This window comes from Oncorhynchus mykiss, chromosome 14, assembly GCF_013265735.2.
Source record: "Oncorhynchus mykiss isolate Arlee chromosome 14, USDA_OmykA_1.1, whole genome shotgun sequence".
Taxonomy (NCBI): domain Eukaryota; kingdom Metazoa; phylum Chordata; class Actinopteri; order Salmoniformes; family Salmonidae; genus Oncorhynchus; species Oncorhynchus mykiss.
The window spans coordinates 20131955-20149586 of NC_048578.1; the positions used below are offsets into that span (position 1 = coordinate 20131955).

The 17632-nt window shown below is 43.6% G+C and overlaps 1 protein-coding gene across 5 annotated transcripts in view; it reads right to left on the reverse strand.

Annotated features, from left to right (window-relative positions):
- Positions 1-3224: 3224 nt before the first annotated feature.
- The window catches only part of LOC110488962 (inositol polyphosphate 5-phosphatase OCRL), a 29884-nt gene continuing 15476 nt past the window's right edge, over positions 3225-17632 (reverse strand). For 4 of the 5 annotated variants that reach the window (XM_036943128.1, XM_036943129.1, XM_036943130.1 and 1 more), the window contains 11 exons: positions 17321-17430; positions 16688-16823; positions 16335-16445; positions 15775-15940; positions 15120-15355; positions 14048-14071; positions 8312-8431; positions 7849-7933; positions 7129-7256; positions 6786-6897; positions 3225-6380 (listed from right to left, as the gene is read on the reverse strand). In XM_036943128.1, coding sequence (XP_036799023.1) covers positions 6256-6380; positions 6786-6897; positions 7129-7256; positions 7849-7933; positions 8312-8431; positions 14048-14071; positions 15120-15355; positions 15775-15940; positions 16335-16445; positions 16688-16823; positions 17321-17430 — 1353 coding nt within the window. In that variant the 3' untranslated portion in view covers positions 3225-6255. The remainder of the gene's footprint in view (positions 6381-6785; positions 6898-7128; positions 7257-7848; positions 7934-8311; positions 8432-14047; positions 14072-15119; positions 15356-15774; positions 15941-16334; positions 16446-16687; positions 16824-17320; positions 17431-17632) is intronic. The other variant, XM_036943127.1, reaches the window with a different exon arrangement.

Genomic DNA, 17632 nt, shown 5'->3' on the forward strand with positions numbered 1-17632 from the left:
CTTCGGTGCACAGTGTTCTCCATACAGTCCATCTCCTGTAGTAAACCATCTTCGGTGCACAGTGTTCTCCATACAGTCCATCTCCTGTAGTAAACCATCTTCGGTGCACAGTGTTCTCCATACAGCCCATCTCCTGTAGTAAACCATCCTCAGTGCAGTGTTCTCCATACAGTCCATCTCCTGTAGTAAACCATCCTCGGTGCAGTGTTCTCCATACAGCCCATCTCCTGTAGTAAACCATCCTCAGTGCAGTGTTCTCCATACAGTCCATCTCCTGTAGTAAACCATCCTCGGTGCATAGTGTTCTCCATACAGTCCATCTCCTGTAGTAAACCATCTTCGGTGCACAGTGTTGTCCATACAGCCCATCTCCTGTAGTAAACCATCCTCGGTGCACAGTGTTCTCCATACAGCCCATCTCCTGTAGTAAACCATCTTCGGTGCACAGTGTTCTCCATACAGCCCATCTCCTGTAGTAAACCATCTTCGGTGCACAGTGTTCTCCATACAGTCCATCTCCTGTAGTAAACCATCTTCGGTGCACAGTGTTCTCCATACAGCCCATCTCCTGTAGTAAACCATCCTCGGTGCACAGTGTTCTCCATACAGCCCATCTCCTGTAGTAAACCATCCTCGGTGCAGTGTTCTCCATACAGTCCATCTCCTGTAGTAAACCATCCTCAGTGCAGTGTTCTCCATACAGTCCATCTCCTGTAGTAAACCATCCTCGGTGCACAGTGTTCTCCATACAGCCCATCTCCTGTAGTAAACCATCCTCGGTGCAGTGTTCTCCATACAGTCCATCTCCTGTAGTAAACCATCCTCAGTGCAGTGTTCTCCATACAGTCCATCTCCTGTAGTAAACCATCCTCAGTGCAGTGTTCTCCATACAGCCCATCTCCTGTAGTAAACCATCTTCGGTGCACAGTGTTCTCCATACAGCCCATCTCCTGTAGTAAACCATCCTCGGTGCACAGTGTTCTCCATACAGTCCATCTCCTGTAGTAAACCATCCTCGGTGCAGTGTTCTCCATACAGCCCATCTCCTGTAGTAAACCATCCTCGGTGCACAGTGTTCTCCATACAGTCCATCTCCTGTAGTAAACCATCTTCGGTGCAGTGTTCTCCATACAGCCCATCTCCTGTAGTAAACCATCCTCGGTGCACAGTGTTCTCCATACAGCCCATCTCCTGTAGTAAACCATCCTCAGTGCAGTGTTCTCCATACAGTCCATCTCCTGTAGTAAACCATCCTCGGTGCACAGTGTTCTCCATACAGCCCATCTCCTGTAGTAAACCATCTTCGGTGCACAGTGTTCTCCATACAGCCCATCTCCTGTAGTAAACCATCTTCGGTGCACAGTGTTCTCCATACAGTCCATCTCCTGTAGTAAACCATCTTCGGTGCACAGTGTTCTCCATACAGCCCATCTCCTGTAGTAAACCATCCTCGGTGCAGTGTTCTCCATACAGTCCATCTCCTGTAGTAAACCATCCTCAGTGCAGTGTTCTCCATACAGTCCATCTCCTGTAGTAAACCATCCTCAGTGCAGTGTTCTCCATACAGCCCATCTCCTGTAGACTAACCATCCTCGGTGCACAGTGTTCTCCATACAGCCCATCTCCTGTAGTAAACCATCTTCGGTGCACAGTGTTCTCCATACAGCCCATCTCCTGTAGTAAACCATCCTCGGTGCACAGTGTTCTCCATACAGTCCATCTCCTGTAGTAAACCATCCTCGGTGCAGTGTTCTCCATACAGCCCATCTCCTGTAGTAAACCATCCTCGGTGCACAGTGTTCTCCATACAGTCCATCTCCTGTAGTAAACCATCTTCGGTGCACAGTGTTCTCCATACAGCCCATCTCCTGTAGTAAACCATCCTCGGTGCACAGTGTTCTCCATACAGCCCATCTCCTGTAGTAAACCATCCTCAGTGCAGTGTTCTCCATACAGTCCATCTCCTGTAGTAAACCATCCTCAGTGCAGTGTTCTCCATACAGTCCATCTCCTGTAGTAAACCATCCTCGGTGCACAGTGTTCTCCATACAGTCCATCTCCTGTAGTAAACCATCCTCGGTACACAGTGTTCTCCATACAGCCCATCTCCTGTAGTAAACCATCTTCGGTGCACAGTGTTCTCCATACAGTCCATCTCCTGTAGTAAACCATCCTCGGTGCACAGTGTTGTCCATACAGTCCATCTCCTGTAGTAAACCATCTTCGGTGCACAGTGTTCTCCATACAGCCCATCTCCTGTAGTAAACCATCTTCGGTGCACAGTGTTCTCCATACAGTCCATCTCCTGTAGTAAACCATCCTCGGTACACAGTGTTCTCCATACAGTCCATCTCCTGTAGTAAACCATCTTCGATGCACAGTGTTCTCCATACAGCCCATCTCCTGTAGTAAACCATCCTCGGTGCACAGTGTTGTCCATACAGCACATCTCCTGTAGTAAACCATCCTCGGTACACAGTGTTGTCCATACAGCCCATCTCCTGTAGTAAACCATCCTCGGTGCACAGTGTTGTCCATACAGCCCATCTCCTGTAGTAAACCATCCTCGGTACATAGTGTTGTCCATACAGTCCATCTCCTGTAGTAAACCATCCTCGGTGCACAGTGTTCTCCATACCGTCCATCTCCTGTAGTAAACCATCTTCGGTGCACAGTGTTCTCCATACAGTCCATCTCCTGTAGTAAACCATCCTCGGTGCACAGTGTTGTCCATACAGTCCATCTCCTGTAGTAAACCATCCTCGGTGCACAGTGTTCTCCATACCGCCCCACAATCTCTGTTGGACCCTCCATTCTGACTCCACTGCTCCTCCTCAAACTGCCGGCGGTAGGAAGACACTCTCACCATGGCCATGGTTGGTTTACTGGGACTGGTACTGCAGGCGGGGGCTACAGTAACTAACACAGACAAACGGATGATAGTGAGTCCAGGTTGAGGACTTTATACATGGAGATGAGGGGGGAGTGTTTCATCCAGGCAATGGATCTCTCCCAGCCCGCTGACTGGTCTAACTACAGGGGTTAGCGTCAGCAGCTGGACATTTGACATGGAGCAGACAAGTCAGCCATAGTAAGTATGTCACAATATTATTTATTTTTTATCTAGATGGTGTTTACAAGATAGAAAGGATTCCCAAAGGGCTGTTGAGTGTTTCACCTGTGAACAACTGGGTACACCAATTAAAGAGGTTAGATACAAAGTGTTTTTTTCATACATTATTTTATTTCCGTTAAATAAATTAAAAATACCAAAAACAGCTGTGCACATGTAGCATTATTACTAGACAGACCATTACAAAAGCCACAGTATGAAGGGGAGCAGAGCAGGAAAAGACAACACATGAAAACACAGACAGACCACAGATGAAGGGACAGCTAGGACAACATGAGTGTGGGTTCATCTCCCAATTTGAATATTCAATTCTAACAATATCTCTGCAGCTGGAGATGACCTCGTCTCTGATGTAAAAGCTTTGTGTTGTGAATGAGATGACAATCTCAGATTCACTGTTCCTCCTCGGTTAGAGTCCGAGACAACAGGTAGGACCAATCCATCCAGGGCCAATCATGGTTTGGCAAAGCTAAGCAAAGCGAATGTACTGTATGGATGATTGCAGTCCGGAAGTCACACACGACTTGGGAAAACTCCACTCAAAATCCTCTCTGGGTGAGAGCTGACAGAGAGACAACCAAACTGTTAAGTGCTTTGATTAACAGCCTGTCATTGTGTTAGCTACAAGATCATGCGATATTAAAAAACACTTTAAAACTTTGAATGCCTTTTCTGTAGCTTTTCTGGCTAGATTACAGTACATGTCTGTTGACTAAGTAACAGGCTTTTCTGGCTAGATTAGTTGACTGGAGACATAAGAGAGGGAAACATTTCCAGTGGAAACAAGTGTCATAGACCAAGCGTGTCACACAACAGGCCAGCCAGGAGCTGTTTTCACGCCTTATTACCAACGTTACTAGACGACAGTGTGGAAAACAAAGGGAAGAAACACTGTAGAAATGTCACAGCATTAGAGTTCCTCGTTTCACAACCATAACACGTTCCACGACAGCATTAGGGGGGAAAAAACAGTTTTGTCTCAGCGGAGAGTAATGAACATCTAAATCCTGTTCAACCTGCACTGTAAAAAAATGCTTTGCAACTGAAAAAAGTATTAGGGTATGTCCGAAATGGCACCCTTTCCCCTATATAGCACACTACTTTTGACCAGCGCTCTCGGGTCAAAAGTAGTGCATTATATAGGGTATAGGGTGCTACTTTAGATGAAACTCAAGACAGTAAAACAGGGCATTATATTGTCTGAATCGACTGTGACAAGAATTCCCCTGCCTGAGCACACCGGCCCAATGCAATGAGGCTCTAACCAGTATGAAGGCAGACAGCGAGGCAGACAGCGAGGCAGACAGCGAGGCAGAAGCGAGAAAATAAACATATAAACAAGCATTTAAACGATGGTACCTGCATGACCAACAAACAATACATACATATTGAACACACGGTTTGCACCACCATAATAAGAGGTGACAGCAGAGTCAAAAAACCCACAAGAGGTCAATACGGACAGGAGAGGGACTGTTTGCAACAGTTAAGACATCGATGCCGTAGTGGGTTTGTCTTTGTTATGTTCTGTAGCACACTGTAGGGAGGGTTTTTCCCGGACTCAAGACTAAAAGCCACCTCATTTTAGTCATGTAGCAGACACTCTTATCCAGAGCGACTCACAATTAGTGCATTCATCTTAAGATAGCTGGATGAGACAACCACATTGAACCACTCTTGAACAAAAAAAAAAAAGCATGCTCAATCGCGAATGTTAACTCTCCAATAAGATGAATCTGGGTCTGAGAAACTGGCCCGTAGAATAGCACATACTGTACAAGCAGGAGGGATGACTGATCACTCTACTGTCAAGTTAGTGTCAAGTTAGTGTGACTTGGGTTCAGAGTTGTAATGTACTTGAATGGAGAAATCAGCCTAACTCACGATAACGTTCAATATCCAAAATGTGGTCTCTTAAAAGAAGTATGAAGTTGAAATAAACTCTAAAGATGGTACAAAGTTATGTAAGGAGAAAATATAAATGATAAATAACATTTGTTTACACCATAGCCCACTGAGAGTTCTAACATATCTCCCAATATGTCTCCCAGATCCCAGAAAGGACTGCTCCGGATTGTCATCATTATCTTGTAGAAGAACGTCAAACTTCCTTGGTCAGTATTTCGGACAAGCAAGGATTCATTTAGTCTCTCTGTGTTCACCAGAAGTCTCTTGCGTGCGATATCACTACGTACCCATGGGCTGAATCGTTCCCTCGGAGGAATATCTACCAGGTAGAATGCGATCCAAATTTTCTGCACGACCCTCTACGTGTATCTTTAGTGTAACGTACTAACAGATCATCATTATCTTAGTATCTGTGGGTTCCTACATACATATTGTACTTCCATTCAGAGTTCACATTCAAATCAGGTAAAGGGAGTCGTTTTGGCATGGAACAGTCCTCAGTTGGGGTTGAATGGGGCACGGAACAGTCCTCAGTGGGGGTTGAATGGGGCACGGAACAGTCCTCAGTGGGGGTTGAATGGGGCACGGAACAGTCCTCAGTGGGGGTTGAATGGGGCACGGAACAGTCCTCAGTGGGGGTTGAATGGGGCACGGAACAGTCCTCAGTGGGGGTTGAATGGGGCACGGAACAGTCCTCAGTGGGGGTTGACTGGGGCACGGAACAGTCCTCAGTGGGGGTTGACTGGGGCACGGAACAGTCCTCAGTGGGGGTTGAATGGGGCACGGAACAGTCCTCAGTGGGGGTTGAATGGGGCACGGAACAGTCCTCAGTGGGGGTTGAATGGGGCACGGAACAGTCCTCAGTGGGGGTTGCCTGGGGAGTGGGGCGTCAGTCAGTTGACTGTTCACTGTCACTCCAAGCTGCCCAACATCTAAACTCCTGGTCCTGCAGCCACACAATGAGCAGAGATGAAAACTATGGGACTTGGTTAATGGTGATGGTTGTGAGTGACTGAAGTACAGCACTACAAAGGCTGGGGGCTGGGGCATTGCTAAGAGTCTGATAAGAGAGGGTCCCATATAATTGCACTGTTTGTTCTCCCACAACACAATCCACCATGGTCCCTTACACACATACATGGACCGTGTGTCCACCAAAACCCCATTCCTCAGTCTGTCATCAAAAGGTCCTGGCGGTCTGATCCCCTGACCCCTCACTCCTCGTCCCCTCCCATGAGGAAGCCCAGAATGAAGTCGATGGCTCTCTGTCGGTCCTGCGCTGTCTGTCGGCCCACCATGTTGGGCGGGGGTCGGATGAGCAGGCTGGCAAAGAGGGTAGCTGGCATGGGGCACAGTGGCGGAAAGAGAGGTAGAGGAAGATGTGAGAAAGAGGCATTTCTAAAGCAACATGGGTTTAGAGCCGTTTCATTTAAATTCACTGAATTGAAACTCCAGTTAAATGTTTTATCAACATTACTGAAAATAAATCACATTTTTCTATTCTAGACCTGGGAATTTCATTTCCTGAATTTATTGAATTGAAGTAGTATTGACCCTAAATCTGGGTCGTGTTCAGTATGGAAGATAAGTTTTGAATTGGAGAGAAGCGGGGACATACTACTATGTCTGAACATGTCCAATAAGAACACAGATATTTGCATTCTGTGGCATAACGCTTTGCTACAGTGTACCCTACTGAAAAAGCACTTGTAGGTTATAGAAAATGTGGCCATGGGGAACTGACCTATGAGGTTGGCAGTGAGGTTGTTGTTGTGGGCATATTTCAGCAGCTCCTTGAGGAAGGCCATCAGGTAGCGGAAGACGTTGCGGTGAGCCCGGGGCAGCTGGGAGATCAACTGACAAAACAGCCCAGAGAAAAGACAGATGAGAACTACAACCAGCCCCTTGTAGAGCCAAGAGGACAAACTATGTTGTATGTTTTACAATGATTATACATATTAACTTTATTGATTCAACAGAAGTCAATGACTCCTACTCATATCCATTTCCAGATTCATATAAAATGACTTTTATGTGAAAATATTTAATGTTAGGCCACCCTAAAATCGTAATTGAATTCACTGCACCTGTTTGCAGAGGCGGCTGTCATGGGAGCAGTCCAGGCTGCGCTGGTAGTGCTCGTAACAGACCACTGGCTCCGGCAGAGCTTCCAGGAATATCAACAGGGCCTCGGCCACGGAGTGGTTACAACCAGCTGACACACAGTCAGGGAACAGTCAGAAACAGTCAGACAAAGTTGGGGGGGGGACAGATTTATGGCCGAGGGTGGGTGTACAGTGTTTGAACATGACTACATGTTGAATCCCTGATCTACAAATCCCCTTGAATCCTAAACAGCTACCCTCAAACAAGCTGGTTGTGTGTGTTGGTGCGTGAGCATACGGACGGACAGGAAGATTGCACACCGTACACCCCCCAACTACCACAGATATCATACTTCCTCCACACTGCTAATCTATGCCTTGGCACCAGTCTGTGTATAGCAGCCGCTTTATCGCAGTGACCCAACTAACTGTGTGGCATCTCAGTCACAGTGTCCTGTTACAGGGCTGGGCTTACTAGCGGATCTGGGCCAGGGGGGTTGGAATGACTAGGGTCATATGAGTAAGGATTACGGATGGAGTCAGGAATGACTGGGGACATATGAGTAAAGATTACGGATGGAGTCAGGAATGACTGGGGACATATGAGTAAGGATTACGGATGGAGTCAGGAATGACTGGGGACATATGAGTAAGGATTACGGATGGAGTCAGGAATGACTGGGGACATGTGAGTAAGGATACGGATTGAGTCAGGAATGCTGGTGTCCAGGCAGTCGATGACACCCTGCAGCTCCTCCTGCAGGCCCGGTGTCTGGAACAGGTCCTCCTGGAAGAACGGCAAGGAGTTTACAGGAGAATGTCGTTTTGAAATGACGTTGAAATAAGGGTAGGGTAGAATACTATTTACGGGCTGAAAGACTAAGTCTAGAATAGTGCCTAGAAGAGTTAGCCTGGAATACAAACTGAATTTTGCGCTGTTTCACTTCTTCAAACCGAAGTGACAATAGTGAAATGGAGTGATATTCTGTTTGGATTCCTTGTTAACCAAGGTTACCCCTCTAAGGAATACCTCATTCTGAAAATCATCCAAATTCACTGCAAACAGCATTTCAGAATCTTCATTACTGAGATTAAAAACATACTCAGATGTGGTACGACCTAGAAATAAAAGTGCTGTGAACATTTCCCTTAACTATCCTCTCACCTGCTGGCAGGACATGGTAAAGAGGTGGTTCACCAGCAGCCACACCTCCTTGGGAATCTTTAAGGGCTTGTCCTCCGTGCCGGCACTGTCCACCATCAGGAAGCTCAGCCTGGACTTCTCCTGAAGTAACACACAACCACAACATGTTAGAAACATAAGATACTATACTGAGAGAACCATCACAACATGTTAGAAACATAGATACTATACTGAGAGAACCATCATAGATACTATACTGAGAGAACCATCACAACATGTTAGAAACATAGATACTATACTGAGAGAACCATCACAACATGTTAGAAACATAGATACGATACTGAGAGAACCATCACAACATGTTAGAAACATAGATACGATACTGAGAGAACCATCACAACATGTTAGAAACATAGATACTATACTGAGAGAACCATCACAACATGTTAGAAACATAGATACGATACTGAGAGAACCATCACAACATGTTAGAAACATAGATACGATACTGAGAGAACCATCACAACATGTTAGAAACATAGATACTATACTGAGAGAACCATCACAACATGTTAGAAACATAGATACTATACTGAGAGAATCATCACAACATGTTAGAAACATAGATACGATACTGAGAGAACCATCACAACATGTTAGAAACATAGATACTATACTGAGAGAACCATCACAACATGTTAGAAACATAGATACGATACTGAGAGAACCATCACGTTAGAAACATAGATACTATACTGAGAGAACCATCACAACATGTTAGAAACATAGATACCATACTGAGAGAACCATCACGTTAGAAACATAGATACGATACTGAGAGAACCATCACAACATGTTAGAAACATAGATACTATACTGAGAGAACCATCACAACATGTTAGAAACATAGATACGATACTGAGAGAACCATCACAACATGTTAGAAACATAGATACGATACTGAGAGAACCATCACGTTAGAAACATAGATACTATACTGAGAGAACCATCACAACATGTTAGAAACATAGATACTATACTGAGAGAACCATCATAGATACTATACTGAGAGAACCATCATAGATACTATACTGAGAGAATCATCACAACATGTTAGAAACATAGATACGATACTGAGAAAACCATCACAACATGTTAGAAACATAGATACGATACTGAGAGAACCATCACAACATGTTAGAAACATAGATACGATACCGAGAGAACCATCACAACATGTTAGAAACATAGATACTATACTGAGAGAACCATCACGTTAGAAACATAGATACTATACTGAGAGAACCATCACAACATGTTAGAAACATAGATACGATACTGAGAGAACCATCACAACATGTTAGAAACATAGATACGATACTGAGAGAACCATCACGTTAGAAACATAGATACTATACTGAGAGAACCATCACGTTAGAAACATAGATACTATACTGAGAGAACCATCACAACATGTTAGAAACATAGATACGATACTGAGAGAACCATCACAACATGTTAGAAACATAGATACTATACTGAGAGAACCATCACAACATGTTAGAAACATAGATACGATACTGAGAGAACCATCACGTTAGAAACATAGATACGATACTGAGAGAACCATCACAACATGTTAGAAACATAGATACTATACTGAGAGAATCATCACAACATGTTAGAAACATAGATACGATACTGAGAGAACCATCACAACATGTTAGAAACATAGATACTATACTGAGAGAACCATCACAACATGTTAGAAACATAGATACGATACTGAGAGAACCATCACGTTAGAAACATAGATACTATACTGAGAGAACCATCACAACATGTTAGAAACATAGATACTATACTGAGAGAACCATCACAACATGTTAGAAACATAGATACTATACTGAGAGAACCATCACAACATGTTAGAAACATAGATACTATACTGAGAGAACCATCACAACATGTTAGAAACATAGATACTATACTGAGAGAACCATCATAGATACTATACTGAGAGAACCATCATAGATACTATACTGAGAGAATCATCACAACATGTTAGAAACATAGATACGATACTGAGAAAACCATCACAACATGTTAGAAACATAGATACGATACTGAGAGAACCATCACAACATGTTAGAAACATAGATACGATACCGAGAGAACCATCACAACATGTTAGAAACATAGATACTATACTGAGAGAACCATCACGTTAGAAACATAGATACTATACTGAGAGAACCATCACAACATGTTAGAAACATAGATACGATACTGAGAGAACCATCACAACATGTTAGAAACATAGATACGATACTGAGAGAACCATCACGTTAGAAACATAGATACTATACTGAGAGAACCATCACGTTAGAAACATAGATACTATACTGAGAGAACCATCACAACATGTTAGAAACATAGATATGATACTGAGAGAACCATCACAACATGTTAGAAACATAGATACTATACTGAGAGAACCATCACGTTAGAAACATAGATACTATACTGAGAGAACCATCACAACATGTTAGAAACATAGATACGATACTGAGAGAACCATCACGTTAGAAACATAGATACGATACTGAGAGAACCATCACAACATGTTAGAAACATAGATACGATACTGAGAGAACCATCACGTTAGAAACATAGATACGATACTGAGAGAACCATCACGTTAGAAACATAGATACTATACTGAGAGAACCATCACAACATGTTAGAAACATAGATACGATACTGAGAGAACCATCACAACATGTTAGAAACATAGATACTATACTGAGAGAACCATCACAACATGTTAGAAACATAGATACGATACTGAGAGAACCATCACAACATGTTAGAAACATAGATACGATACTGAGAGAACCATCACGTTAGAAACATAGATACTATACTGAGAGAACCATCACGTTAGAAACATAGATACTATACTGAGAGAACCATCACAACATGTTAGAAACATAGATACTATACTGAGAGAACCATCACAACATGTTAGAAACATAGATACGATACTGAGAGAACCATCATAGATACTATACTGAGAGAACCATCAGAACATGTTAGAAACATAGATACTATACTGAGAGAACCATCACAACATGTTAGAAACATAGATACTATACTGAGAGAACCATCACAACATGTTAGAAACATAGATACTATACTGAGAGAACCATCACGTTAGAAACATAGATACTATACTGAGAGAACCATCACAACATGTTAGAAACATAGATACGATACTGAGAGAACCATCACATGTTAGAAACATAGATACTATACTGAGAGAACCATCACAACATGTTAGAAACATAGATATGATACTGAGAGAACCATCATAGATACTATACTGAGAGAACCATCACAACATGTTAGAAACATAGATACTATACTGAGAGAACCATCACAACATGTTAGAAACATAGATACTATACTGAGAGAACCATCACAACATGTTAGAAACATAGATACGATACTGAGAGAACCATCACGTTAGAAACATAGATACTATACTGAGAGAACCATCACAACATGTTAGAAACATAGATACTATACTGAGAGAACCATCACGTTAGAAACATAGATACGATACTGAGAGAACCATCATAGATACTATACTGAGAGAACCATCACAACATGTTAGAAACATAGATACGATACTGAGAGAACCATCACAACATGTTAGAAACATAGATACTATACTTAGAGAACCATCATAGATACTACAGTATACTGAAGAAATGGTGTCAGAGCACAGGCTGATTCTGACACATCATCTCTATGGTTTGTAACGTGACTGGAACCAGCTTTACCCAACTTTACCCGGTCGATTCATAAACTTATGAGCTGCTTAATTCCTAAGGAGGATTTGATTCATCCTGTGCTATCACCTTCGCATTGATCAGAACGTTGATTCCATTCCTAAAATTATTACATAATATGGCACATTGCGTGTCATTTCAGGTATAGGGAACATATTAGAGTGGATTATCTCGAGGGTTGGATGTCGGGTCGTCTTGGAGGACAGCCATTTAACTGGGAGTGGATCGCATTGTTTCGTATCTAGCTGAGAACAAGCGAGAGTGGGTCCAAAAATAAGCTCTGGCAGTGGGGGTCACACATACGGATACACACACTCACAGGACTGGAGTGGGACACCGTGATAGCCTGCAGAGCCAATTACAATATCAAGAGCTAGGCCGAAGTTATTGTAAGAGTTAGAGAGCCTCTCAAAGTGCTACCGTTGTTCCTTAAGGGTATTTGAGTGCAGCTTCTAAGAAAGATGTCGCCTTGGCTACAACCAGAAATAAAGGCTTTTACAGAACTCTATTACATCAGGCCCTGGATGTTGATTTACTACCCTCCTGTAGGTTTTAACTCCAACCCTGTTCCTGGAGAGCTACCCTCCTGTAGGTTTTAACTCCAACCCTGTTTCTGGAAAGCTACCCTCCTGTAGGTTTTAACTCCAACCCTGTTCCTGGAGAGCTACCCTCCTGTAGGTTTTACTCCAACCCTGTACATGGAGAGCTACTCTCCTGTAGGTTTGAACTCTAACCCTGTTCCTGGCGAGTTACCCTCCAGTAGGTTAACTCCAACCTTATTCCTGGAGAGCTACCCTCCTGTAGGTTTTAACTCCAACCCTGTTCCTGGAGAGCTACCCTCCTGTACATTTTAACTCTAACCCTGTTCCTGAGGAGCCATGGGTCTCTTTCCAATCAAGATGCATGAAATGAGGAGAGAGGAGATTCAGCAATACTTGGAGGACAATGGAATTAAATAAAAAAAGCGTATTTATTGCAGTTGGGGCTTCTGGCCTTCATAAGGGTTTTGAAATACAGAGCTTATAATATGCACTCAGGCACATTTAATGACAGTCTTATGGGGATATTACATTGAGGACTAGTACAACTACTACTACTGTAACAGGGACAGACAGGACACCACTGGGTCTAGAGACCTGTACTATAACTACTACTACTGTAACAGGGACAGACAGGACACCACTGGGTCTAGAGACCTGTACTATAACTACTACTACTGTAACAGGGACAGACAGGACACCACTGGGTCTAGAGACCTGTACTATAACTACTACTACTGTAAAAGGGACAGACAGGACACCACTGGGTCTAGAGACCTGTACTATAACTACTACTACTGTAACAGGGACAGACAGGACACCACTGGGTCTAGAGACCTGTACTATAACTAATACTACTGTAAAAGGGACAGACAGGACACCACTGGGTCTAGAGACCTGTACTATAACTACTACTACTGTAACAGGGACAGACAGGACACCACTGGGTCTAGAGACCTGTACTATAACTACTACTACTGTAACAGGGACAGACAGGACACCACTGGGTCTAGAGACCTGTACTATAACTACTACTACTGTAACAGGGACAGACAGGACACCACTGGGTCTAGAGACCTACAGTGACTGAAGCCCTTAGCATGTAAAAATTGACCATGGTTTTGTCTGAACCAATGTGCTTCCCTAATCCAGAACACGAGGTCCTGTATATATTTGGTCAATTTCAGGTGTTTTTATGTCAAATCAGAAAAGCAACACTACTTGACTAGAACCTGGGTTGCCTACATCGCTGAGCAACAGCAGGGCATCAGATTAGCCTCACAGTGGAGAGTGGGACACCATAGAAATAGAACGACTCTAACTATTCTATTTCTACGGTGGACACACCGTGTAGAATGTACCTTTTCCACGTAGCTGTCCTCTCCCTTCGCCCCCAGCAGAGCAGTGAAGAGTTGGAAAGGAATGATCAAGGCAATGAGAGGCAATGAGGGAGGAGACAGAAAGAAGAGAGAACAGAGGAGATACTGTAGACAGGAGATAATGCATAACCACCAAGGAGTCAGGAAGATAATGATAGGCTGTGTTAAAAGTGCGATCTGTAGGTCATTTCTGATTTCAAAAAAGTATTGTCCCGGGCTGCCAAGACTGGGAGAGGGTCTTTATGCGAGTGTAATACACACTGATTGTAGTGGTTTTTTGTTTCAGCATTGATTTCTTGAGCATTTCAGGGGGTCAAAAAGTTACAGATTGAACCTTTAAAATTGAATTATTCCAAACAAATGTACCCGTGCAGAGTCAAACAGAATGACATTAGAATAGTGACCGTGGAAGCAAGAGATCATTTGAAATGGATCATATAAACATAGACTCTAACTAAGGCCAAGGTGGATATAGATAGCCCGTGTAAAATAACAATATGGAGAAATGCATGGACAGACTTTTTGTATTATAAAGTAGACCCGAGTATATGACTAGTCTAGACTTAGTCAGTGCTCCCAATGTTTCAGGAAAACCCTTCTGACATTTGTACACACGAATTGCCACTTCCTTATCCCCTTGGGGATTCTAAAACACAGCCACAGGTTGAGACATGGACAAATATCTAGACCAAATCTATGTACTCTTCAACACCAGTCTTTGAGGCCTGCTGCAGTGTTAGCTGTTTTTGATTTCTTACCCATTTAGAAGGTTTAGGGTTAGGGAAGCCAAGTTTAGCGGAGTCTCGTGCCAAAAGTGTCATGGAGAAAAACAACTATCTGCCATTGCAGATGACTAAAGAAGTATATAAAAAAATGGACATTGTATTGACTGTTCAATTAATCCTGCATGAACACTAAATGTATTGACTGTTCAATTAATCCTGCAATGAACACTATTTAAATGGCTTTTCAATACAAACATCACTCCTATCCTACCTTGAACGTATCCCTCCCTGGTTGCTACAGCAACTTCACATTAGCTAGTTCCACTCACCAGGTCGATGAGCTTGGTGATGGGGACCTCCCGGATGGGCTTCTTTATGTGGCACAGGGTCTCCAGCGAGGTACCGAAGCAGCTGGGCAGGTAGTTGCCGGAGATGGTGATGAAGTAGTCCTTGCCTCGGTCCAGGTGCAGCACCAGGATGTCTTCGATGGCGTCCTCTCCCAAGTTGAGCAGCGTCACCGAGTCCTTGCTCACGTACACATCCAGGAAGATCTCTAAAGTTTCGTCTGGTGGGGAGAGACCGAGAAGGGAAGTGTTCATTTGGGTATGCCATTGACAACAATTTGTAATAAAACTAGACATGAGCGTTTCTTAATCCAGGTAGGATTTGTTTGTCTATTTTCTTTGGTTTTGGTGCCTCAAGAAAACAGCCCTGGTGGTATGACAAAAGATGAATGACACCATTGAGAACAGTTCATACAGTGGGGCAAAAAAGTATTTAGTCAGCCACCAATTGTGCAAGTTCTCCCACTTAAAAAGATGAGAGAGGCCTGTAATGTTCATCATAGGTACACTTCAACTACGACAGACAAAATGAGAAAAAAAATCCAGAAAATCACATTGTAGGATTTTTTTATTAATTTATTGGCAAATTATGGTGTGATAATTATGTGTGACTGCGTGGCTGAAAGTGAAGGAGACTTACTGGGCTCTAGGAAGCCTTCGCTGGGCTCAGCGCGGAGCCAGTTCTTGCAGTACTGCAAGTCGTTGAGCTTGGGGATGAAGACAAAGTGGCAGGCGACCTGCCCGTCGTTAGAGATCACAAAACTCTCCCGCTGCAGCTGGCGGAACTTGACGTCCTTAAAGGTGAACTATGGGAGGCGAGGGAGAGATGGAGAGCAGGGGAGAGAAAGAGAGAGGTTGAGAGGAGGACAGACTCACAGACATTGTTATAGTAAGCCAGAGTGCAAGAATGTTTGTTTGATCTATGCAGTAGATTGTTTGAAATGCAAATAGATCCCCATACCATTCTACACCTGCAAAGTAACTCAAGCATCTGGGCAGACTTGTCCATTTTCTTAGGCTATCATTTTTCATCAGGATTTTAAATCACAAGTCCCTGACTCAATACTTGCTGTCTTGGTATCAATATGACTTCACTGACAAAACAGACTTATTGATATGACACAAAATATCAGGGGGGAGGAAATGCTGGACAGGAAATCAATAAGATGAGAATCATGTCTCTGTGTTCTGTTGACTCACCTCTCTGTGGGTCAGTGCCAGAGACGGGAGGAATTCGTTCTCCATCCTGTCCATCATGCGCACAATCTCCTCAAAGACTTTCTTGTGGCGTGCCTCGTTCACCACCTTCACCTGTGACACACACAAATAGAATTTATCAATCCAACAACGATTCATTCAATATAGCATAAAGCACGCTACTCAAGAACAAACTTGTATTTTATGATCCTCAATGAGCTGTATAGTATGTTAAAGGTACGTGTATTTTACTAAATGGACTCCTTGTGAATGTCAGGTCTCCCTTGACTGTCTCGACCTCAATCAGTCAGATGTGATTTCCAGATTCTGTGTGTGTGTGTTTACATGATCCTCACCCCGACACTGAAGAGGGAGCTGACAGGCTTGTGGTCGCTGGTCTTCAGTTCCATGTGACTCCTGTAGTGGAGCTGCTTCACATTACTGCCCCTCCATAGGATCCGATCGCACCACGCTGGGACACGACACTTCCCACTACAGGAGAACCCCAGAGAAAAAGACAAGGGGTAGAGACACGGAGTCAGCTGTTCATTCGGCACCAAATGAAAGATAGCAGATTGAAACAGTGATTGACAACGTGGACTTAGTCCAATAAGGCAGTGGTTCCCAAACTGTGGGAACCACTGGGGGGGGGGGGGGGGGGGGGGGGGGGGGGGGGGGGTGTTATTTAGGCAGTGGGGTGTAATTTAGGCAGTGGGGTACAAAGCTGCTTAGGGGGCCCGGCCCACCTCGTCAATATTGGAGAGAATGGTTGGAAATATGACTTTTCAGGTTTGATCTTACCAGGTATGTTAACATGAATATTCAAGGTGCTATGGCATATGAGGATTAGCCTACACGGGGTATATCCTTTGGACTCAGTTGGGTGGAGGGTGGGGGGGTAACAGCTGACACATCAGACTACAAAACTCTATGGGTGTTCTAGAAGTATGTGATTGGTGGGAAAGGAATCCGGATCAGTGGTATTTTACCTAGAGTCCCAGCGGTCCGTCTTGGCGTCATACTTGTACGTGGGCATGAAATTGATCTCTCCCTCCATGAAGTCTGTGAAAGCTCGCTTGTTCTGTCTCTGGATATTCAGCTTCATAGAGGCAGAAGGGGAAATATACCAACAACACATTATTCAGAGACAGACAGAGGAACTCCAGTATTTATAACCCTTTAAACCAGAGAAAAGAGGAAATGAAATCCGGCTTTGTTATATTGAATGTCTTTCTTTTTGTTGTTGTGCAGAACTTTAAAATGCCAACATGACTTCAAGCATTAGTTCATTCGTATTTTAA